Source organism: Cololabis saira, chromosome 17, assembly GCF_033807715.1.
Source record: "Cololabis saira isolate AMF1-May2022 chromosome 17, fColSai1.1, whole genome shotgun sequence".
Lineage (NCBI taxonomy): Eukaryota > Metazoa > Chordata > Actinopteri > Beloniformes > Belonidae > Cololabis > Cololabis saira.
The window spans coordinates 27,775,282-27,801,737 of NC_084603.1; the positions used below are offsets into that span (position 1 = coordinate 27,775,282).

Here is a 26,456-nt window from a genome sequence, read left to right on the forward strand (position 1 = left end):
GCAGAGAAAAGTTTTCTAGGGGGCGCTGTTGAGCCGTTAGGCCACGCCCATTAATGCAAAACATGAAATATCAAATTTGTCGCCAAGTCTGTCTTGCATGCAAAATTTGGTGACTTTTGGAGAACTATCAAATATGGACCAATCAGATTTCAAAATGGCCGACTTCCTGTTCGGTTTCGGCTATGGCTCCAAAAGACTTTTCTTTAAGCTGTGCCATGATACAGGTGTGTAGCGATTTTCGTGCATGTACATCAAACCGTATTGTGGGGCTTGAGGCACAAAGTTTTCCGGGGGGCGCTGTTGAGCCATTTTGCCACGCCCATTAATGCAAACCATGAAATATCAAATTTATCACCAGGCCTGGCTTGCGTGCCAAATTTGGTGCCTTTTGGGGAACTATCAAATATGGACCAATCAGATGAAGGGGGGGTGCGCTTGTTGGCGTCTAGCGTCGCCACGGTAACACTTTTGAAAGAGAAAAGTAATGCGTGTAGTCGCAGGATGGAGACGCACATTTTGATGTATAACACATCTGGGTCCACGATACGGTTTGGGCCGTATTAATTCTCGAAGGAATGGCATAAATTGCTCCAAAATTACGCGATTAATTCAGAATGTTCAAAATGGCCGACTTCCTGTTCGGTTTCGGCCACGGCGCCAAGAGACTTTTCTTTAAGTTGTGTACTGATACAGGTGTGTAGCGATTTTCGTTCATGTACGTCTAACCGTATTATGGGGCTTGAGGCGCAAAGTTTTTTCTGTCTGAACCAATCAGATGAAGGGTGGGCACGCTTTTTGGTGTCTAGCGTCGCCACGGTAACGCTTTTGAAAGAGAAAAGTAATGCGTGGTGTCGGAGGACGGAGACGCACATTTTGATGTATAACACACCTCGGTGCACGTTACGGTTCGGGCCGTATTAACTGCCGAAGGAAGGCATAAATTTCGCCAAAATGACACGATTAATTCAAAATGGCCGACTTCCTGTTCGGTTTCTCGACATGACGCCCAGAGACTTTTCTTTAAGTTGCGCCATGATACAGGTCTGTACCGATTTTCGTGCATGTACGACAAACCGCATTGTGGGGCTTGAGGCACAAAGTTTTCAAGGGGGCGCTGTTGAGCCATTTTGCCACGCCCATTAATGCAAACCATTAAATATCAAATTTTTCGCCAGGCCTGACTTGCATGCAAAATTTGGTGACTTTTTGGGCACGTTTAGGGGGGCAAAAAGGCCTTCCTTTTGTCAGAACAATAAGAAGAAGAAGAAGAAGAATAATTCCTGCAATTACAATAGGGCCTTCGCACTGCAAGTGCTCGGGCCCTAATAATATGATTATATAATATTAATATTATAATATCTGTATATAATAATATTATATAATGTCATCTTGTTTTGGCCAGGATAAACGGGAAAGAGCGGAGCAGTGCTGCTACTGATGCTGTAACAGGAGTTGTTACCATGGTAACAACCCCCCCCTCCCAACGGCAGGAAATGCCGTGTGGCTCTGAGTAGTACATCCGAATTAATGCATACTACTGATATTTACTCAAAAGTGTGCCGAACTTAAGTATACTTTTTAGTATATACTGTTTAGTACGGCATTTCGGACGCACCGTAAGAATCTAAACAGGAAACTGTGGTTGTGCAAAGTTAAATCTGTACAAAACAAAAGAATTCTGCAACACTGTCCTTTACACAGAATAGTTAAAAGTGGGGATGTCTGACCATGCACATCACTACAGTTAGTGATAAGCAAAGCTGTCACATATGGTGGTGGAGCTGTGATGATTTGGGCTTGTTTTGCAGTCAAAGGACCTGGTCAACTTGCAATCATTGAACTTTTGAGTCAAGCGTGAAGCCAAATGTCCAAAAGCCAAATCAGGTCAAGCTACAGGACAATGAGCCAAAGCACAACACCGAATCTACAGCATGCTATTTAACAGGTTGAATAAGAAAATAATCAAGTGGTTTTAGTGCCCCATCCTGAATTGACATCCACGACATGAATTAAATTAAAAAGGGACATTTCATGAGAAACAATATTTTTCTCTGTGCTGGATAACACACTACATTTATTGGTTAAGTGACAGCTCATAAACAACCATAGTAAAAACAACCCTTTAACTTTTTTCAGGGTTGAAAATGTATCATTAGGTGAGCCATTATTAATGATACATTAGGAGGGTATTGTGAAATCATAAATCGTGAATAGAGAAGAATGATCCATCTCCCCAACTGCACATCCAACAGCTTTAACTGTCTCTCTGAAGTGGCTTACACAAAGCTGTAACGCAGATATCAAAAAGAGTTGCATCACACCGAAGAGGGGGTCTGATTTGTGTCGACCAACTGTCTTTGAACCCTATAACTAGCCAGTTATTGAAGACGACTAAAAAGCGAGCTTTTGAGCTGTATCTCTGTGATATTATGATCCAAGTATGTTAAAGACATTTCACTAAAAACTAAAGAAATTGTGACATTTGAAAAAAGGGCACGTCTCCTTTTAGAAAGCTCTGCATAAATAAGCGATGGAAATGCTCACTGAACTGAAGCAGGAAGAGTGGGTCAAAACTCTTCCTAACACCATGACACAGTGCAACAAGGGTAATTACATCATGTTCTGCTCTTCATCTGAGGATACGTGTACCTAATCTAATTTAAAAATTTGGGGGAAATGGATGTGTTTAAAGTTGCCTTGATATGTAAATTCTTAATTGCATTGAAAAGTATTTGTACCCTCTTTTTAAAAAAAATTGTTACTGTTATTAATGCACTGTTTGGCAGCACAAAGGAGTCAGAATGTGTTGTGACATTAAGAAGACATGCACACATGCAGGAACTTCCACCATCAGTTGTCATCCACTTTTAAAGCAGTGTTGCAGGAACAGAGTGAATATCATGACATACCAGATGCAGGCCAGCCAGTGTGCAGCCAGCCCAAACACACACACCAGCAGCACCAGTACAGCTGCTCCATACTCGATGTAGTGATCCAGCTTACGGGCAACACGACCCAGACGGAGAAGCCGGACCACTTTGAGGGAGCTGAATAGACTGCTGATTCCCTAAAACAGGAGTAAAAGAAGAAAGACATTCAAAACATAATTTAAACCAGAAGAACAGTGTGATTCTTGATTTTTAAATTGTAAAAGGTATTGATCTGGATTAATCAACTAAACACCATTGTAATTATCAAAGCATTCATTTTTTTGTTTTTATGTCTCATAAGTTAGCTCTAGAGGTCTAAAGGTGCCGTTTGTCAATGGCATTAATAAAGCTGCATCACCTTTAAATGTCTTCATAGTTTCAAATCCAATAAACATGATCTTGGACATCCAGATAATGAAGGAGAATTCAGCAAAATTATATCAAAAGACAACTTAAAGAGGGCAGAGCATTGTTCATTTTGTGCTTGAACGATTTAACTAAAAAAAAAATCAACACTTAAGTAGTAAGACAATACCTCCAGCAGGTAACAGAATTAGCACGTTGGAAAAAAGACATTAAAAAGCATCTGTTCATCCCACAAGCATATTTTTACGATGCGACTACATTTTACAACTTTGAAGAGTTATGTAACCAGCAGATAAATGTCTACTCAGCTTAACAGTTGCCTGAAACACCCACACATTGATTCAAACAGACAACTCCAATCCCATCAGTCTGCTTTGTATTTCACTGCTTGTGGTATCCTGCGTATGTGTGTGTGAGAGAGAATATGCTTTTGCACTATCAGGGGCATTGATTTTGCTAATGTGCTGTGGTCTGCAATGTGAGTACAACTGCAGAGCTTGCTGTCACTTAATCTCATCTCGCTGACTACCATACACATCAACTTCTGCTTCTGTGAAATCCCTTTACAGCCAAAAGATTTAAAAACATTATTAAATTACCCCAGCGACCATTTGACTCCTGCACCGTCTCTGTAACCGTGAGTAAAAAAATGTGAAAAATTGTGTTTACTCATCATTTTAATACAATAAATATGGACTGGATTCAACAATATTAATAGTGAGGTGCACACAGGTATGCTTTTTATTGAGGCAAATTAGCAATTTTTCAGGGATATCCTTGAAAGTGGATCACTAAATGAATAAGTAATAACACTATCCAACTTTCTTTTTTTTATTCATTGATTTCCCTGTTATAATTAGGTTCAAAAGCTAAGTGTTTTTCCACAGTGACTGAGCTAAAAGGAGAAAACCCCAGATGTGTTCTGGTCTTATTTCTGTCTCTGTCTGGAACATACCCTGCAGACTGTATAAAGACAGCTAAGGACCCAGTAAGCTTAGGTGAAGTCAAAGACAATCAACAACAATGATTACACTAAGTGCATTTAAAACTTTGCAAGTAAGGCACCAGTAAAAATACTTCACCGGTGCACGAGGTCATCATATAGAAAAGTTACATTTACAACTAGACAACTATGGTTATTTTACATAAAAGACCTGTGAGCCAAGGGCTGTAAACTATTTCACAATGATGCAAGGTTACTTCAAAATTGTTGTTTATGTGGGTCTTTACACTTTCATCACACTTTAATGCTACACATCCCGTTTCCCTTGAAACAAGACTTGCTCAAATCATCATCATAAGTTACAATGTCTTGGTTCAAAGGATGTTACCGGCAGTAAAAAGACCTGACGGAGCAGCAACAGCAGAACTATGCAACAGCAGCAAAAATATTTTGGGAGCCTATCAGAGAGAAAGAAAGATTTTCCCACAAACCTATTCTATTATTTATTCCCATGCATCCTGCTCAGAATAATCTACTCAGATGCTCCAATGTGGAGCTTTTCCTTCTCTTCCTGTGCCATTTACTGCAGGTAAGAGTGGAAGTGAGCTACCATGGCAACACAATTTTCCACCCGTTTCAGGCTTCTTCTGATTCGACTGATGCAAAGCCTTTTACAACAAACTAAGTTTTAGGCCCTTCAAAAGGCTGTTTCTTTATTTTTTCCCCATGTTGCATCATTTTAAATGATCCAACAGATATGATTATCCTGCCACACATCTTATTTAGTGAGTCAGGTTTGCAACTTAACATTCCTGTTGTAGCCAATGCCTCTGGCTTTTGATTGACACCTCCCTTGATGCCTGTAAGCAGCTTCCATATCTTGTCCAGACGATACAAAATCAACCCGTCTGTGTTGAACAAAGTGTGAAAGGGTCCCTCTTCTTACATGTACATGTATTGATCAAATCAATTCAATAGTCAATGAAATTCTGAAAGCAAGGATATACCACGTATGTAGTTAAAGGAGACCCATTATGAAAAACACGTTTTCTCTGGCTTTAACATATATAAAGTGGTCGCCTGCCAACTCAGGGAAGGAGGAAAGCAACCAAATTCTGCAGTGTCTGTACAGCCGCCCGGATGAGCCGTCCAGTGTGATGTGACTTCTACGAGCCGTTCAGATTCTGCTCCCTTTCGCTACGTAACGACGGGAGCGATTTACATAGGTTGGCTTGGATTGGTTGGATTGGATTTACATAGATCCTCGTCGCTCAGTGCGATGCTCTGCCCAGAGAGATGCTTTGTTCCCTCCCCTGCTACGCGTCATTCAAGCAGCCAATCAGCACAGAGCCTCATTATCATAGCCTCCCCGCCCACTCAGAATCCCACATAGATAATGAGGATGCTGCAGACATGGCTCAGAGGCTGAATTTCTCATTTATTTAGCAAAAAAAAAAAATCAAAAGCTTGTTTTTAAGACATTCAAGGCCTGTTTAAAATAGGTATTATATGCCATAATAGGTTTCCTTTAAGTTTAGATGGGCACCAAGGAAATCTGTACCGTAAGAGAAATACCTGGGGCCAGTTCTTCATGCACCCAGTGTTAATTATGTGAAAATAGCTGAACTTGTAACATGTCTGACAGCTTAGTAAACTTTGGAAAATGAAAAGAGGTTCCTTTTATGAAAGGGAACAATCATTTATAAATGCATTTACAGTACTTGACATTATTTACAGATACAGAATTTCTTTAGGAAGGATATTAAAATATTTTAGAACTTTGACATTATCAGTTAAACATGTACACTACTTCTTAAAGAACTAATGTTCAAGTCCGTTGTAAACGGCATCCGTATGAAGTTTTTTTTTTTTACATCAATGCAGAGTATACAGGAAACTGTTTGTACACTATGTTGTGAGCATATCTGTGTGACGTAATGTCTGTGTCCATCGTATAAACCCCCACGGCACTAGTTGGCAGCAGGGTTTCAAAGCCACAGCTTAACATATTGCAGACTGAAATCAATTCAACTGTACTCAGAGCAGCATGACGCTGTCTGGATAATATATACCATAACCTTTACCTTTAACATGCTCATCTATAATTGTCTTTCTGAGCTGCTCAGGAATCTTTCTCCTTTGCACGTTGTCACCAAACTCCAGATTGGCAAGTTTTTTTTCGATATTTGGAGGTTTTAAACAGATTAAATTCATAATATTTTGTGGCAACAACAAGTCTGTCCATTTTGCTTTGGAATAACCTGAGTATATAAACTATAAATCCTCCAATCCACAAACAGCCATATATGAGACCACTGCTTTTAATCTAGATTTCGGCAGGTATTAAGCATCATTTCAATAAATTGTGATGTTTTAAACAAATCTAAGCATAAACTGTAGCTTAGCATACAGGTACAACAGAAACTGATCCTTGATCTGAAATTCAGGAAGTTTTTTTTTTCCTTAAACGTTCACCTAAAAGATCAGAGACAAGAAACTAAAGATGCAAGTATATTTTTGTTACATCATAAAAAAAATTAACTCACCCTAAATCGTAATGTTCAGTTGCTTTGTTTGTTTTTCCTAATAACCTCTGATTAACCGGAAAGGTGTACTTTGTTTTTAAAGATAAAGTACAACCTTGTTGAAAATAAAATGTAACTTGTTGGAGAAACAAATATTAAAGTGCATTGTTTTATTCTAATATTATTATTGGTAATGGTATGGTAATGGTTTTATATCATAAAATAATTGAAAAGCAGCAAGTTCCTTTTCCTAACAGCGTAGGTGTCATCAGGTCTATGACAGAGTTTTTATAAATAAATAAATACTCTTGACTGATCTTAACTAAAGCCCTATAAATAAAAATGACAAAATGGATTCACAGCTAAATGTGTGTCAGTCACAACTCCAAGACAACTACTAGAAATTTAATCTCGTAAAAAAAACCTGTAAATCAAAGCAAAATTTGCAGTGTTATCAAATACATTCACAGAAAAAGTCCTGTGATTAAAGTTTCACCTTCAAAACACACTTTTAATGTCAGGATGACTTATTTTCAAGTTTTGACAAAAAAAAACAAATTAATGTACAAACAAATCAATCACTTCTGGTGTAAAGACTGAACCCATTAGCTTTAATATTTCTAAAATTAACATCTGGAAAATTAAGGAAAAAAACTGCACGTATGGCAATATGAAAACTGTAATTTAATTCATGCATTGAAGCTTCTCTTTGCTGTGTTTTGATTCAGCACTGTGGCTAAAATGTTCGGAGACGTGAAATGACGTGTGGGGCTACTACCATTGTTAAGCTCAATGTAGAGTTTAAACAAAATGCTCGTTAAGTGAGCATGCATGCTGACAGTAAAATAAAAACATAACTACTGATCATCATATTCTAATCAAAATGAAGCCTACTTGAGTGACAGCTCGGTGGTTCCAATTCTTCCAACCACATCCATGCATGAACACAGGCAGACGAGGAAGGGTGGGGCCATGCAAACAGAATGGAGGGATGAAAAAGAAGAAAAAAAGAAGAGAAAGCATACTTGATTATTTGTACTTGACAAAGAAAAACATGAGAAAACTCAATAAGTGGTGATAAAACTCAAAAAGAAAACAAACAGTACAGTAGTTCAAGAGCATGGACTTGCTGAAAAAGTGCTGAGTATAAATGAGAACCACTCCTTTTATGTACTTATTTACTTTCATTTAAGTCAGACAACTCTCATAAATGATAAAATATTTGGGTTTTGGCAGCTAGACTCTGATCTAATCAACCCCCACTTATTAGTCATACACAGAAATACTGGGGAGATGAACATAACTTACATAAATTAAGAACATAACTTAAGCCCCTTTACAGAGTAATATGGACAAGTACAAGTAAATGTGCCTGCAGGCTTGTAGGTGAAATACACCAGACGGCACGTGAGAGAGCACTACCTTCTGCTCCTTAAAAAGACCAATAAATGAGTAACTGGAATGAACCACATAGAGGGGTGAACCATAAATCACTGCTAGAAATCCCTGCCTGAACTAACACCCAAGGGTTTGCCTCATTTTTTGGAATCTTTTATAGAAAAGTTCAATCGTAGTTATTCATGTCACATTTTCTGCTGCAGCAGCAAAAGATTTTGGCACGGTCCAACAGAGGCGTTTAAACTCTTGCCATAGGCGGACTTAGGGCAATTTGGAATAAATTGATTCACAGAGCTGTTGCAGAGACACACTGGATAATGGATGATAATTGAGGAAACATTCATAACCTTAAAAAATTTAAACCAGCACTGTAAAGCACAGAGCAGAAAAGAACAAAAATTTTAACTCAAGAAATATTTTCAAATAACTGAGTTACATCAATGTGATCAATATAATTAATATCAGACAGTTACTTATATTAAAAAAAGAGTGAGTTACTAGTTCTCCAAGCCCAGCATGACTTCAAGCCATAACAGAAAAATAGTAAATAAAGCATTCTTACATAAAACGTTAACCAATCAAATGTTTGTAATGTTAGTAATAGAAATAGTAGAAAACCTGGTAGCATTCTAAAAACATTTCAATATCATTTAATCAACATAATGACGACAAGAATAAGTATGAAAGTAGAATATATACTAAAAAGTATTGTGTACTATTTTAGTTGCCATCAGTTATTTAAATTCTCCATACATTTAAAAGTGAAATGCTAGGAATGCCTAAATACGTTCAAGAGTTGTCACCTTTCTTTGTTTCTAAGTGACCTGCTTAGAGTTGGCTGCTATATAGCTGCTGCTCTACAAGTGGGTCTGTTGCATCTCATGAAAGAACTGGTTGCTTAACAGTAAATTCCAACACAAAAAAATTTACCGAAAATACTAACTCAACTAATACATTCCTTAGATTATTAACCAACAAGACTATAAAAACATTGTTAACTGAATTAAAACAGTAAATTACATTTTGGAGTTTGTGTCATTTCTGATTGTAAAAGAATTTTTAAATCATATAATATTGTGCCAGGAAAAACTATACTGTAATATCTGAAATACAGGCTGTTCATCATAACGAGAGAATTTGTTCCCAAAACTAGAGATTGGATCTTGTATGTGCTTTCAAGACTATTTGTAAGAGTGCAAACACAAGCTATTCAGAGAAGATCACATAACACCAGCATTATCATTTAAATCAGAAATCGCTGCTGTTTCTTTCCTCTGCTGACCACTGACTTTTTCTGATGGTTGAACTTGTCAGCATGTAGGATGCTGCTGCAACGAAAGACTAGAAAAGGAGTAAAATGCTGGACCCAAAAAACAATTTGATGCTCTCTGCCCAGTTACAAGACTCTTTCAAAAGACTTAACTACATCTTCTAACATTACGTCGTGCTGTGTGAGCTACCCAACCATCCCCCATGAAACAAATACACAGTCTGCTGCTTCCTTTCACACGTTGAACTATTAAATGCCATCAGCTCATGTTACGCTGCCAAATATCCACAATACACACATATACATTATGACACATGACACATTTAAGTACCCTTAGGGCACACATGCTCACACAGTGATGCATTGACGTAGTTAAAACTTGACAACACTTGATCCTGCAGGTCAAGCGTACAAATAACCATTAGAACAGTCACAGTGAAATGTCCAGATATATAAAGTAAGGAAAATAAATACAACATTCAAGCTCTCTGCTAAGTTAATTGCCCTATTATTATAGTACAGGACTGTCTCAGAAAATTTGAATATTGTGATTTTCTGTAATGCAATTAAAAAAACAAAAATGTCATACATTCTGGATTCATTACAAATCAACTGAAATATTGCAAGCCTTTTATTATTTGAATATTGCTGATCATTAAGAAAACTCAAATATCCTATCTCAAAAAATTTGAATATTCTGGGAATCTTAATCTTAAACCATAATCAGCATTAAAATAAAAGGCTTGCAATATTTCAGTTGATTTGTAATGAATCCAGAATGTATGACATTTTAGTTTTTTTTAAATTGCATTACAGAAAATAAAGAACTTTATCATAATATTCAAATTTTCTGAGACGGTCCTGTATACAGACACCCCAAAAATCAAAGTGAAAAAAGGATGTGGCAGACTCGTCCATTTTGCCTAAATTCAATTTCTGCAACTCAAAATTCTTTTCAATATCTTGTGTGGCCCCCACATGCATGCTTGACAACGTCGCGGCATGCTCCTAATGAGACGACGGATGGTGTCTTGTGGGACGTCCTCCCAGATCTGTCTAAGGGCATCAGTGAGCTCCTGTAAAGTCTGAGGAGCAACCTGGCGGCGTCTGATGGACCGAAACATTATGTCCCAGATGTTTCTATCGGGTTTAGATCAAGTGATCGTGAGGGCCATTCAATTGTGTCAATTCCTTCATCCTCCAGATACTGTCTGCATACTCTTGCCACATGAGGCCGTCGTGGATCAGGAGGAACCCAGAACCTACTGCCCCAGCGTAGGGTCTGACCATGTGCAAGGATTTCATCCCGATACCTAACGGCAGTCAGACTGCCGTTCTCTAGCCGGTAGGTCTGTTCATCCCTCCATGGAAACGCCTCCCCAGACCATCACTGACCCACCACCGGACCGGTCCTGCTGAATGATGTTGCAGGCAGCATAGCGCTCTCCTTGGCTTCTCCAGACCCTTTCACGTCTATCACAGGTGTTCAGGGTAAACCTGCTCTCATCTGTGAAAAGCACAGGGTGCCAGTGGCGGACTTGCCAATTCTGGTGTTCTATGGCAAATGCCAATGGAGCTCCACGGTTCTGAGCAGTGAGCACAGGGCACAATACAGGGCGTCGTGCCCTGAGGCAAACCCTCGTGAAGTCTGTTTCTGACTGTTTGGGCAGAGACATTCCCACCAGTAGCTGCTGGAGGTCATTCTGTAGGGCTCGGGCAGCTCAACCTGTTCCTCCTTGCACAAAGCAGCAGATATCGGTCCTGCTGATGGGATGAGGACCGTCTACGGCCCTGTGCAGCTCTCCTAAAATAGCTGCCTGTCTCCTGGACTGGCTCCATGCTCTGGAGATTGTATTGGGAGACACATCAAATCTTCTTGCAACAGCACGCATGGATGTGCCATCCTGAAGGAGTTGGACAATCTGCGCAACTTCAGGAGGGTTAAGAAATCGCCTCATGCTCCCAGTCGTGATAATGACTCTAGCTAAAGCCAACACTTGTGGAAAAACAGTTAAAAAAGATCAAGAGGGAGGAACTTGAAATGGCCTCCACCTGCAAAACCAGTCCTGTTTTGGAGGCCGTGTCGTTGTTGACCCTCTAGTGCACCTGTTGTTAATTCCATCAACACCAATGCAGCTGAAACTGATTAACAACCCCCTCTGCCACGTACCGGACCAAAACCTGTGCAGTTCGATTCATGCCATACCCTGATAAAAAACTGTTCCTTTAATTTTTTTGGGCAGTGTATATGTATATATATTTAAAAAGAAAAAACAAAGGTACACTTTATCACAAAATCCTGCGATTGCTCTATAGTAAGCCCTCAGTATCGTGGCAAAACAACTATGTATTGACAAACGAGTAAATTATGTTATTCAGTCAGACTTGCATAAAGTAGCAACCAGTGAACTGGCTCTTATCGGATATTCAGTGGTTAGGGAAGCTGGCTGAATGCTTGGATAGACACTCCAATGTATCAATCAACTCAGTAATGCTCACTTTTAGGAATTTAATTTTGTTTCAGTTCAATGCCAAAACCCAGATGGGTCAAGAAAACCTCATGGCTTAATCTGCTTCAGCAATAAAAATGTGTAATTCTGAAATGTATCACTTTTATGCTTATAGCTAGATTCAGACATTCACATGTGCCATATGAAAAAGAAATCACTGCTTTCTAATTGTAAAGTTTATGTGTTAGGATATTAAAAATAAAAAAGCCCCCTTCTAGCCCCTAAAATAAAATAAATACATTCTCAAACCAACAACTCCCGACATACTGTAGACTGTCATTTATTTAACAGAGAAAATTATGGAATCGGTGCATTAAAGAAAACCAAAAAACTAAGGGCTCCCTCACTGCTTCTATATGAATATAGCTGGTGTTAATAGAACCAATGCATGTTTAAATGATGAACAAGTATGAGCTCTTCTATATTGGGAAGAGGTCTCGCTGGTCTGGTCTGGAGTCTTCAGGTCTTTAACACAATACCGGGGAGGAATGACACCAGCAATAATCTTAGAGAAGTAAATGATGTTACCCATTAACCCGGGAAAGATTATGAGGCTGTAACCCGCTAGGTGCAACAGGGTTAATAATGAATGGGCTAGTACTAGGTTCGTAGAGGAGGGTTTGAAGGAAAACGACAACCACAATGAATAAATGGAGCCACAAGGTAGTTAAAATGGAAAATGAACTGTATTCATGTGAAAAGGTTGTATCAAAATAAAATAACAAATTCAGTAATATTCAACTGATCTTCAAATATAAATAAATAAAAAACAGAAATTGTCCGTACAAATAATTGTACAGTAATGTCCTTTGAAATGTTCCTTTTCGCGGAAATGTTCCTTTAAATCAAAAAAAATATTCCTTTAGGGTGAAAAAAAACTGCAGCGCGCGATAGTTCAGAGTCAAGTCAAGTCAGGGGATTTGTAAACAGTCAGGGCTCAATAGTCAAGGGTATGTGCAGTGGTCCTACCACAACACACTCAATTAAGGCTGGAAGGCTGGCCGTCCTCCTCGGCTCAGGTGCGGGTTCTCTGCTCCTTGGGTTAGGAATGTTTCCAGTGGCTCGCCATCTCCGTCCACGAGGAGAATCCAGATCCACATCAAGTTCTGAGGGTTCTCAAAAACCTAGCCTCATTGTTCATCAGATAATCCGAGCAAAATAAGAGCTTTGCCTCTTAACACACACACAATGAAAAGTAGTTGTAAGTCACGTTCATGTATTTACAAATTCTCCGCCATTTCATGGACTGATAAAACATGTAGCTACGGCTGTTAGCATTCGCTAGCTAGCGCGAGCTAGCTCAGATAACTCACCAGGTCCCTTGCCGAAAACAACTAACAGATCTTCAACACTGCTCCGCTTCCGGTAGGTATATTTTCAGAGTTCTTCTGTGCTCCTAAGTGAGTTAACAACCGTTTTTTTTTGTTTAATAGTTGTGACTTTCTTCTGTAATGTCATCTGCTCGTTATCTATGCCATGACTCAGCTTTTCTGCGCATTTCTCTCTCTCGCGCTAACTCTCGCGAGAATCGGCGGAACTCTCGCGAGAATAGGGTGGAATTACCTCGATAATAGGTTAGAACTACTTTCTTTCACAAATAATATTAAAAGATTGTGTGCAAAATAAATAAATAAAATAATAAAAATAAATTAACAGAATAATAACCCAATGAGAGGTAATAAATAAAATAAAAATTTTCAAAGAAACAATAATATTACCAGTTCCGATTTTCTACTGGATTTCATATATATATTTCTAGTCCCAATTATCTACTGGGTTACACCCTCCCCTTTTAATTCTCATGCACGTCCCGCTGCATGTTTATTACTGTACAATAGGAGTGGTGATTTCATAAGCATAACTCTGGGACCAATAATCCCTATCATCAGTAGTCAGGGAATCAATAAAAGCTTCACTCAACCCTTGGAATAGTGACTTAACGACTGTGACTAATGGGTTGCCTAACTGAGGATAGTCAAGTCTTTTCGTCGGTTGACGAGTTCTCTCAGATCTTCTTACAGGTTGAGAAGGGTCTGAGTTGTCACTTTGGGTCACATTCACTGGTTGGTCAGCTACACCTTGACTTTCTGTCTGCATGGGACTCTTTCCGGGTAGGTTTGATCCATCTACCAAGGTGTTATTTGGCATGGATGGAGGCTGGTTGAAGAGGCTGTCTCCTGCCTCAGGGTCAGTGTCCTCCATTCCAGGTGACTTGTCAACTGTGACTCTTTGTTCAACATCTGACTCATTTGAATGACTTTCACTTTCTCTTTCAAGTGGTTCCAGATTGGGCTCTTCATCATTTGACATCTCCATGGAGGGATTTCCAGGTAAGTGTGGAGCTCCAGAAGACATTTCAGGTAAGTGCATTCCAGGTTCAGGTAAGTGTTTTTTAGGTTCTTTTCCAGGTTTCCGATGTTCATCCTTTCGTTTGTCTGGGTTCAGTTTTGGTGTCTCATATATTTTGATGAAATGCGTCTCTTTTATCTTGTGTGATGGTTCAAACTGACAACAGACTTCATCATCATCATCATCATCCTCTTGAATCAAGTCGTTAGCCTCTGCTTGAGGGACACTTTGTCGAGTTCGTGGTCTCTGAGGCTTACTGAGACGCTCAGACTCCTCTTCTTCCGCTTTTGAAAGAAAACCACAGGGGAGCAAAAGGTCTCTGTGGAGCGTTCTCAAGGGACCATCTTCTTTCTCTGGTTTCAATGTATACACCGGTAAGTCTCCCATTCTCTTGGTGACTACATACACTGTTGGCTCCCAGCGGTCTGCCAGTTTGTGTTTACTTCTGAGACGAAGATTTCGGACTAAGACCCGATCTCCGACATCCAACGTGGATTCACGGATAACCCTATCAAACCTTTTCTTGTTTCTCTCGGCCACTTGGCGAGAATTCTTGGTGGCTACTTCGTAGCTCTCCTTAAGATGACTTTTCAAGGTTTTCACATAGTGTGAATGTGAGAGGGTCTGTTTGTTGTTAACTGGTAGTCCAAAAGCAATGTCCACAGGCAGCCGTGGCTGTCTTCCAAACATTAACTCGTATGGTGAGAAGCCAGTAACATCATTTTTTGTACAGTTATAGGCGTGTGTAAGGGGTTTTACGTAGTCACGCCAGTGAGTTTTTTCTCTGTCCTTCAAAGTACCTAACATACTGAGTAGAGTTCGGTTGTAGCGCTCTACTGGGTTCCCTCTAGGGTGATACGGGCTGGTTCTCACCTTCCGTATGCCAAGAAGGGAGCACAATTCTCTGATTGTGTGCGACTCGAAATCTCTACCCTGGTCGCTGTGGAGACGCTCGGGGAAACCATAGTGCACAAGGAATTGTTCCCACAGGCACCTAGCCACCGTGCTAGCCTTTTGATCTCTTGTGGGGATGGCCACAGCGTACTTAGTAAAGTGATCGGTTATCACTAGAATGTCTTTTGTGTTCTTGCTGTCTGGCTCTAATGAGAGGAAGTCCATGCATACGAGCTCTAGGGGCCTGGTGGTTTGTATGTTAACGAGTGGGGCCGCCTTATCTGGTGGAGCTTTTCTGCGGACACATCTCTCACATGTCTTTATTTTGCTTTCGACGTCTGAGGCCATTCTCGGCCAATAGAAACGAGACCTTACAAGTTCGACTGTTCGCTCTATCCCTAAATGGCCCATCTCGTCATGAAGATTTTGCAAAACAATGGACCTAAGGGCCTCAGGGAGAACAAACTGCATGATGGTTTCAGTTCCAGAGAAGCGCTTCCGGTAAAGAAGACCGTCTTGAAGCTTGAGACGTTTCCATTCCTTCAAGATAAGATGAAGGTCGGAAGAATCAGCTTTGAATCCAGCAGGTAAGTTACTTCCTGACTCTAACAGGCTGATGACTTTGCCAATAATAGAATCATTTCTTTGTGCCTGCATGAGATCAGAATGACTGTACTTTGGAATAGTGAGAAGACCATTGTTGAGATCGTCCTCCTCAAAGACAGTAGGAATGGCTGCAGAGGACATGGCAAGAGACTGCACAAGGCCAAAAGTGGGTTCATCATCTAACAAAGCTGTATGCCTTTGACAGGTTGCAGTGACGGTATCTGCAAGGAGATGTTGAGGCTCAGCGTCCCTTAAAGATGACAGAAGATGAGACCTGAACTTCTCAATGCGTTGGCATTCCTCCTGAGAAGCCACGTCATCCACAAGCCCGCCGTGAGGCCGCCTGGATAAACCATCAGCGTCTAGATTCTGTCTGCCAGCTCTGTATTTGATGTCGAAGGTGTAAGTTGATAATGCTGCAAGCCAGCGGTAGCTAGCGGCATCTAGCTTCGCTGAGGTGAGCAGGTAAGTTAAAGGGTTGTTATCTGTAACAACGGTGAAAGTATTGCCGTACAGATAATCATGAAATTTGTCTGTTATGGCCCATTTAAGGGCCAAAAACTCCAATTTATGAGCCGGGTATCTGGACTCACTTCGAGATAAACCTCGGCTTGCATACGCGATCACGCGCGAGATCCCTCCCTGTTGCTGATACAGGGCAGCTCCCAATCCTGTGGTGCTGGCATCTGTATGCAGGAAGTAGGGTAGCTTTGGATCAGCATAGCCGAGCACGGGTGCAGAGGTGAGTTGTGCAATGATCCTTTCAAAGGCTTGCTGACATGCGTCACCCCAGCGTTCACCAAAAGGTTGCTTGGGGTCAAGGTAGTTACCGTTATTTGGACTGGGTTTGCGGCCCTTGTGCCGAGATGGATAGCCGGCAGTGAGAGAGGTAAGTGGTTTAACTATTTTTGAGTAGTCTTTCACGAACCTCCGGTAATAACCGGTAAACCCAAGGAACGACTGGAGTTCTTTTAACGTTTTTGGTCTTGGCCAGGTTTTTAACGATTCAACCTTCTCGGGATCTGTCTTTACTCCCTCCCTGGACACGATGTGTCCTAGATAACGAACGGAGGTCTGAAAGAACCGACATTTTTCAGGTGAGAGCTTGAGCCCGTATTCTCTCAATCGTTCAAGGACATGAATAAGCCGGGTCTCATGCTCTTCGAGTGTGCTGGAAAACACAATTAAATCATCCAAGAAGACGAGAACTTCTTTCAAGTTTATGTCTGTCATACATTTTTCCATGAGCCTTTGAAAAGTGCTTGGGGCATTTGTTATTCCCTGGGGCATACGATTAAATTCATAAAACCCAAAGGGGCATACAAAGGCTGTCTTTGGTTTATCTGCCTCACACATTTCGATTTGGTAATACCCCGACTTGAGGTCCATCACCGAAAACCATTTCGACCCAGCAAGGGCTGAAAATGATTCCTCTAAGTTTGGCAATGCATACGCATCACGGATGGTCTGGAGATTTAGTTTTCGATAATCCACACATAACCTCACATCACCATTCTTTTTCCGCACTACAACAATGGGTGAGGAAAACGGGGATTCCGACTCTTTGATGACACCAGCATCTAAGAGTGCCCTGAGATGCTTTTTGACTGCTTCAAAATCATTGGGGTGAACAGGTCGTGACCTCTGTTTAAAGGGAGTCTCATCCTTTAGGTTAATGTGATGCTGCACCTTGGTCGCATGCCCGAAGTCGAGGTCGTGGTGAGAGAAGACATCTGAGAAGGTATTCAATGTGTGTGTAATCCTGTGCTTCCATTCCTCAGGAAGTGAGGATGTACCAAAGTCGAAGTCCAAGAAAGACTTTGTGTCCATGTTCTGCTGCTGTTCAGAACAGTTAACAGTGACGGGCTGGTCACTTTTCTCTGTGGGCAAAGGATGTGGAATGACACAATCGGGGACAACTAGCTCAGCGATCACCCAATTGGCCGGAAGTGTGATGTCATGATTTGTCTCGTTTCTCAAGAGCACTGGCACTTTGTAGGGACCATGCTTTGGCAGAGTAATGAGGCAACAATCGACAAAGACACCGCCGGGCAAAGATGAGTTAGTTGGCTGTTCAAGTAATGCCCACTGTTCTGACTCTGCTTGGTTGGAACACACAAAACCCTCCAACAGAACCTTCTGGTTTGCAGGTAAAACATCAATAGCTTGACCTTTAAGTTTCACCAGACCAATTCTGCCATTTTCAGCTTGTTTCTTTCTGACCTCAAGTGTTTTCAGGACCTGCCGATAGCCATATGGGCTGGACTGACAATGAGGTAAGAACTCACAGCATAGGTCATACAAGGGGTCAAGAGTGTTTGTGCCAATTAGCAGGGGGATATCACTGTTTGAACGGAGATCAGGGACAATAAGGGCCAAGGTGAGTATTTCAGGTTCGCTTTCCAAAAAGTTTTTTGGGAACTTTATGTTGGTCTCCACATATCCGAGATATGGGACAGTCTGGCCATTTGCCCCCTCAACTTCAAGAAGGTCAGAAATGGGCTTAATGGGGTGCTCTGATAAATGGTCTTGGTAGAAGGTCATGGATATGGTAGTGACTTGTGAGCCTGTATCCAGTAAACAGCTGCAGTCCACCCCATTGACAGCTACTTTGGATGTACACTTACTCCCCACAAGTCGACGAGGCAGTTTCTTACTGTTATGTGCATCAGTGTTTAAGCACACTGCCTTCCTAGTGTTTTTCAAGATGGGACGTTTCTCATGCCTAGCTTCTGTCTGTCCCACAACAGAAACTTGACCTAGTTTAAATCAAAGGTGTCAGGGGTGATATTGTAGCTTTCCCACACACGCTGCTTTTCTTTAAGCGCTTTCCTTTTGGCAGCAACTAGCGCTGGGTTTGGGTCTTTGCTGCATCCTGAAGCAATGTGAGCATCCTCCCCACATCTGAAACAGTACCACGGTTTAGGTCTTGATACCCTTGCTGTGATTTGTTTGATTTCTTTTACATCTGGTTCAACTTTTGTTTTTTGTTGCTGTTTTTTGGTCCCTTTTGCTGCAGTTTTTTCAGGTTTGTCTGTGCATTTGGCCTGGAGCCTGGCTACTTGGGCGCTAAGATTTGCAAGCTGCTTCCTGAGATCACTATCTGCAGTGGGATCATCATCAGGATTCATCATGGGGTAATAAATGCTTGTGTCTGGTAGGCGTGTGGTTTGTAACTGTGTGAAAGCTCTTGTTTTTGTCATCCCCAAATGTTGTTTCATTCTGGTTGCTTTACTTGCTTGCTTATCCTCTTCAGTGCGCAGTAGTAAAAGCAGTTCAGCAAAACAAGGAGGCTCATTTTTCCGCTGTTCAAGCTGGAGACTGGTTAGCAACGAGCTATCCCAGCAGCCGCGACAAAACTGTCGGAGAAGTTGTTTGTTCACATCACCAGGAGGTATCCCGCCTCTGCTGATTACTGAGCTCAAAGCAATGTGTAACCTCTGCAAGAAATCAGAAGCTTTCTCACCAACATTCTGGTTAGTGTTCAAAAAGCGAGCAAAGAGCTCATCACCGTCTTCCACTGCGGCATAAGCTGAATCAAGCAGGGTGAGGTAAGTCTTAGGAGTTGCTTTTGGGCCTAGTGATTTCACTACATTGGCTGCTGGCAGTGAGAGACTCTCTACAATTTTCCTGACAACCTGGGAGTCTGGGATGGTGGGGTCATTTAAGTAAAACTCTACACTGCTGCGCCAAGCATCGTAATCAACTTCAAAAGCTGGGTGGGGAACTCTCCCAGAGAAAGGTTTCAGCTTGTAAGACAAATTGGAATGAGAAGCTACCTCACTGCTCTTTACAATGTGCTCCACGATGACACGTTGCACCTCTGGTGTACTGATCAGATCGGCTGGAAATTGGGGCGATTGCATTTTCCTGTCAGTTTCAGTGGCGGTGGCAGAAGGATGAGGTGTGACACTAACTGAGCTTGCATTTTCAAATGCAGGGGAAGCAGGTTGCCTAACTTGAGGTTCAACTTGGGGGAGTAATGGCTCTGATTCTGCAGGACTTCCAGTGACAATGGCTTCTGCCCCTTTCTCCACTGACTCTCCTATTCTAGCCAATTCTGCCCTCAAAATGTCTTCAAATGACCTACTGCTCCTCCTTGCTAAATTTCTCAGCTCAGTCAGGTAAGCTACTGTTACAGAAGCACTAACCTCAGAACTGTAGACACTGGCTAGGCTTTCAATGTGGTGTACGACATTTGGATCTGTAGTGGGTCGATGTAATGGTAAGTGTTGTCTCGATAACTCATTGACTGTAGCTTCATGTTGAAACTCAACAATAACCTGTAACTCTTTGTCTGTAGATGGAATTCTAACCATCCTGGCTACTGGCCCATGCTGTTCCAGGAAGACAAAAGCTTCTTTATCAAGCTCTGCGTTAGTTAGACCACTAACTAAAACGGCGTTCTGAATTCTAATATTTTCTGATTCGATTACAACCTCCATTTTTTCAGGTGAATGCAGAAAATATTTTTGAATCAACACTTTAGACAATTTGCTGTAAAAGTCTGGGTACGTAAATGCAAAATGTACCGTTTGTTGCTCCAGTTACTAAATTGTGGTTTGTCTCAATGTTTTAGCGAAGGAGTTTGATCACAAATAAAACCCTCCTGGCTGGCTCGCCAAGTTTTCACCTGTAACCCGCTAGGTGCAACAGGGTTAATAATGAATGGGCTAGTACTAGGTTCGTAGAGGAGGGTTTGAAGGAAAACGACAACCACAATGAATAAATGGAGCCACAAGGTAGTTAAAATGGAAAATGAACTGTATTCATGTGAAAAGGTTGTATCAAAATAAAATAACAAATTCAGTAATATTCAACTGATCTTCAAATATAAATAAATAAAAAACAGAAATTGTCCGTACAAATAATTGTACAGTAATGTCCTTTGAAATGTTCCTTTTCGCGGAAATGTTCCTTTAAATCAAAAAAAATATTCCTTTAGGGTGAAAAAAAACTGCAGCGCGCGATAGTTCAGAGTCAAGTCAAGTCAGGGGATTTGTAAACAGTCAGGGCTCAATAGTCAAGGGTATGTGCAGTGGTCCTACCACAACACACTCAATTAAGGCTGGAAGGCTGGCCGTCCTCCTCGGCTCAGGTGCGGGTTCTCTGCTCCTTGGGTTAGGAATGTTTCCAGTGGCTCGCCATCTCCGTCCACGAGGAGAATCCAGATCCACATCAAGTTCTGAGGGTTCTCAAAAACCTAGCCTCATTGTTCATCAGATAATCCGAGCAAAATAAGAGCTTTGCCTCTTAACACACACACAATGAAAAGTAGTTGTAAGTCACGTTCATGTATTTACAAATTCTCCGCCATTTCATGGACTGATAAAACATGTAGCTACGGCTGTTAGCATTCGCTAGCTAGCGCGAGCTAGCTCAGATAACTCACCAGGTCCCTTGCCGAAAACAACTAACAGATCTTCAACACTGCTCCGCTTCCGGTAGGTATATTTTCAGAGTTCTTCTGTGCTCCTAAGTGAGTTAACAACCGTTTTTTTTTGTTTAATAGTTGTGACTTTCTTCTGTAATGTCATCTGCTCGTTATCTATGCCATGACTCAGCTTTTCTGCGCATTTCTCTCTCTCGCGCTAACTCTCGCGAGAATCGGCGGAACTCTCGCGAGAATAGGGTGGAATTACCTCGATAATAGGTTAGAACTACTTTCTTTCACAAATAATATTAAAAGATTGTGTGCAAAATAAATAAATAAAATAATAAAAATAAATTAACAGAATAATAACCCAATGAGAGGTAATAAATAAAATAAAAATTTTCAAAGAAACAATAATATTACCAGTTCCGATTTTCTACTGGATTTCATATATATATTTCTAGTCCCAATTATCTACTGGGTTACAAGGCCATTTCTAAAACTTCCTGGGATTGGACTTCGCAGTAAATTCACATCAAGGGAAGACTATGAAATGCCCAAAGAAGCTGCTTAAATAAATAAAAATAAACCAAGAGTGATGCCATGACTCTGATCCTCAGTTAGTATGAGTTTTAAGATGCTTTTTTAAATTAATATAGCACTTCCATAAGATAAACCAATTTGTTCCTGCAAAGAAACAATAACAGATCATTGAAATTAAGCAGTATAGGATAAACAGATATTCAATATCTATAAATCAAATCTATTTAAGTGCATTGTTCTGAGGAGACCTCTTTGTAAGCAAATGTCTTTTTAAAATGACGCTTCATTTGAATATATATATGTCTCTTCAGCAGAAATCCTCACCCATCCTCCTCATATTATTTCTCAATGTCCACAGACCATTTAAGTACCATGCAGCCTTCTTTAATGATTTCACTGGATTGCTGTCTGTCATCTGTGTTGAGTTTGACTGTGTAATTGTTGGGGATTTTAACATCCATGTTGATAACCCTCAGGACATATCGGCAAAGGAATTGTGTTGAGTTCTTGGTTATTTCGGATTGACTCAACATGTGATGGAAAAAACGAACAAAAGGACATTGTCTTGACGTAATAATGTCCAAAGGTCTGAACATCTGTAAGGTTATGATGTTTCTCTGTGACCATTCTTTAGTTTTCTTTTCATTTTATTAACGTCAAAAGAAGCTTTCAGGCAGAGATCAATAAATGGTACAAAAGGTGAAAATACCCGTCAAATGTTTATTCAGATCTACTCCTCCTCACCCCTCCAATGAGCTTGTGGATAAATTCAGTGGTAAAAGTATTATTATTTCTGATGCTATTGCTCCCATCAAGATGAAGATGACCACTGCTAAAAACAAAACCTCCATGGAGAAATTCTGAAAAACAACTAAATTACAGGCTCATTATGACATTTATAAAGAGAGACTGAGTATATATAATAGGGAGCTGAAGAATGCAAGGCAACCATATTTTGCCATATTTTGCCAAAAACAACAACACTGCACGCACTGTTTTCACTATTATTGTTAGGCTAACAAATCCCCCTGAATCAGTGGACCCTGAACTTCTATCCAGCCATGCCTGCAATGAGTTTGCTTCTTTTACTGACAAAATTCAGGAAATCAGACAGTCAGTACTGCTTTGCTAGACACAGATTATGTGTCTGCTGAGAGAAACCATGACACAATTTTGTCCATCACTCATAAGAACCTGGATGACATCATACATCACCTGAACTCCACCATTCGCTGCATTGATAGTCTGCCAACAGGGTTTCAAGTGTTGCACATTGAATGTCCTCCGATCTTCTAGACATTGTAAATACGTCTCTGCTTTCAGGTATCTTTCCTCAGTGCCTAAAAACAGCCTTCATTAAGCCACTTTTAAAGAAAGAACAGTCTAGACAGGACACTCGTGAACAGCTAAAACCATAGAAAAAGCAGTAAAATCATAGAAAAAGCTGTTTTTCAACAGCTGTATAACCTTCTGACACTAAATGACTGTTTATGATGTCTGGGTGGGACTTCCTGGCATAGCACCTGTCTTGTTTAATATGTGTGTTAACAATGTTGAACAAAGTGTGTTACCATGACAATGTAGATGACACACAAACACACACACACACACACACACACACGCACGCACGCACACGCCTATAACCATCTCATCAGGAGATATTTTCCAGTTTAAAAATTTAACAAATTGATTGATCAAATTAAAGAGTGGATGTGCTTGAATGTTCTTTGGTTAAATGGAGACAAAAGAGAAATTAAGTGTTTGAAGCCAAGGAAGAACGATTAAAAGTCCGCTCTAAAACAAGAAAAAAACAGCGAAGCCAGAAATCTGGGAATGGTTCTAGACTCAGCCCTGAATTTTAACAGCAGCATCTAGACAGTTGTGAAGTCGGCCTATTATCACCTAAAAAACAGCTGGACTTAGAAAAACTTGTTCATGCTTTTTATCTTTAGTAGACTGGACAACTGTCACGCTGTTCTCATAGGTCTCCCTAAAAAAAAATCCATCAAACAGCTGCAGTTAGTCCAGAACGCTGCTGCCCGAGTCCTCACTAAAACAAAGAGGGGGGACCATATAACTCCAGTTCTTAGATCTTTACACTGGTTTCCTGTGTCACAGAACAGATGTTGAAATCCTGCTGCTGGTTTATAAATCTCTGAATGGTCTCAGGCCAAAATACATCGCTGATCTCCTGGTCCATGATGAACCAACCAGAACCTCACCCTGCGTTCACACTGAAAGCGTCAAAAATCCCCTGACGCCAGCATCTCGCTGCTTGGTGCGTTCACACTGAAAGCAGCATGTACTGTCGACGCCTGCAGTGGGCGGGGCTAAAGCTGCGCTGCAGAAGTGGAGGGAACAGTGTATATAGCCTACTACAGATAAAGCGTACACATCTTCAGTTTCCTATTTCACCATGGATCACACTTTGGGACGACTTCTTTATATTTTAGCGTTATTTCCGCATAGATAAGAGTAAGTTTGATGCTCCTTAACAAGTTTGGTCCACGGATCAACATCAACCCTCAGCGAGCCTTTGCTCCCGGTGAACCATAAATCAGCCTTCAAGACTGATTTATGTTTCCGCGTCACACCAACGCAGAGCCGACGGCGTAGGGTACGCGGCGACGCACACCGTACGGTGCGCATCCCCGCTTACCCTACGCCGTCGATTAAACGCGGAACCATAATTCAGGCTTGAAGCTGCAGTCTGTCTGCGCTGATCACTGACACACCGGGTCGGAGCGGATTTGGTCATGATGTTTAAACTGTGTTTTGTGATTAATAAGCACGGTTTTTAATTATTTTGCGTTGGATCAACGTAGCAAATAAAATCGTTGGGACCATCCAGCTCATCAACCATCAGTTACGTGTTTCACATGAGCAGTTCAGGTAAAAACGGCAGTCAATCATCAAAGTCAGTCATCAGCAAAAATGTCAGTTTGCTGGATGAAATATATTAATTCCTGATAAAATAAGTGTGTTAATGCACAACTCTGCTCCTGTACGCATGTGAATGAGTGTACGTTTGTGTGTACACGAAAGTACAATCTGCATTGAGGGTTCTCACTTCGGGAATCCCGGTCTGTGATTGGATGCTGCCTTGGCAGCGCCGCTGCCCATTTGCATAAAGTTGAGATTTTCCAACTTCAAATTGACGCGCTGCTCCCGCTGCTCCCGCTGCTCCCGCTGCTCCCGACACCTCCGCTGCCTCTGCTGCTCTCGCTGCCTCTCGACGAGCGTTTTCATAGAAGATGAATGGCAGCCGGCTGCCGTGACGCTTTCTATTCAGTGTGAACGCAGGGTAAGACTGTCAGGGTCACGCCTTCTTTCAATACCCAGAGTTAGAACCAAGCACGGTGAGGCATCGTTCAGCTTCAGCAACACACTCCCAGAATGCTGAAACTGCTGAAACTACCCTGCCTGGCTTTTAGCAAGAGAGTCCCCCTTATGAGCAAGGTCCTGCTCAAGGTTTCTTCCCTCTAAAAAGGGGAGTTTTTACTTGCTACTGTTTGTCTTAAGGTTTTTCACCCACTGGGGGATGTTCTACCTGCCATTGTTTATGTAACGCAGCATGGTGGCTTAGTGGTTAGTAGGGATGTCCCGATCAGGTTTTTTTGCCCCAGAGTCCGAGTCCGAGTCCTTTGATTTTGAGGACTTGCCGATACCGAGTCCCGATCCGATACTTTTATAAAACAATAAAAAATGAAGAAGAGAAAATAAAATTATGCAGGATGACCCTTTTATTATATTTTAACATGTGTACTGTAAACTGAGCACATAGGAGGTAGGCAGCTTGAACATTCTCAGTAAGTCAGTATAAAAAATTTTAATGAGCAGAGAGACTGCATCTGCAGCTGATGTGTTGCCTGCCATTACAGGTAATTTTTATTCATAATTTTGTTTGGTAACATTTTATTTATATTGTTATTTGAAAAGGAGAACTTCTCCTTTTCCTTTTTTTTTCCTTCTTTTTCTTCTTCTTCTCATAATTTAATTAACTCATCATGCACTTTTTCTTGTTGACTTTGGTACCTGAGTTCTGGCTGTCGTGCGCAATATATCTCAGTGATTGATCATTATATGAAGTAATTCCACACAACAGACATGATAGCATAGGGCTGCTTCAGCTTCAAAACCAACAGGCGAGCTCTGCGCGCATGCGGTGCTCTCCGCGCATGCGGTGCTCTCCGCGCATGCGGTGTATGGCTGCCGCTCCGAGCCCACTACTCCACGTGTGCGTTGACTTTGTCCGGTAAAATATGCCGAAGTCCGGTATTTTATAATCTCTCCGGTCAAAATGTCCAGTGAAAATACTCACTGGCGCCGACATCCACGTGTGCGTTGATTTATGGTTCCGCGTCACACCAACGCAGGGTGTCACGCGCAGGGTGCGCGTCGCCGCGAACCCTACGCTGTAGACTCTGCGTCGGTGCGACGCGGAACCATAAATCAACGCACACGTGGATGTCGGCGCCAGTGATTATTTTCACCGGACATTTTGACCGGAGAGATTATAAAATACCGGACTTCGGCATATTTTACCGGACAAAGTCCGGCAATTGCAGGACAACGGAAACCCTGATATATATATCCGATTCCTGATCGGCTCATAACGTCCGAGTCCGGATCGAGTCTGCAATCACGTGATCGGCCCCGATTTCCGATCACGTGATCGGGACAACTCTAGTGGTTAGCACTGTTGCTTCACAGCATAAGGTTCTTGGTTCGACTCCCAGGCCCGGCAG

At 41.3% G+C, this 26,456-nt stretch overlaps 1 protein-coding gene across 2 annotated transcripts in view; it reads right to left on the reverse strand.

Annotated features, from left to right (window-relative positions):
- Nucleotides 1-26,456, reverse strand: part of kcnh1a (potassium voltage-gated channel, subfamily H (eag-related), member 1a) — a 78,382-nt gene that overhangs the window by 32,156 nt on the left and 19,770 nt on the right. For both annotated transcript variants that reach the window (XM_061745281.1, XM_061745280.1), the window contains one exon: nucleotides 2,910-3,067. In XM_061745281.1, the coding sequence (XP_061601265.1) occupies nucleotides 2,910-3,067 (158 nt within the window). The remainder of the gene's footprint in view (nucleotides 1-2,909; nucleotides 3,068-26,456) is intronic.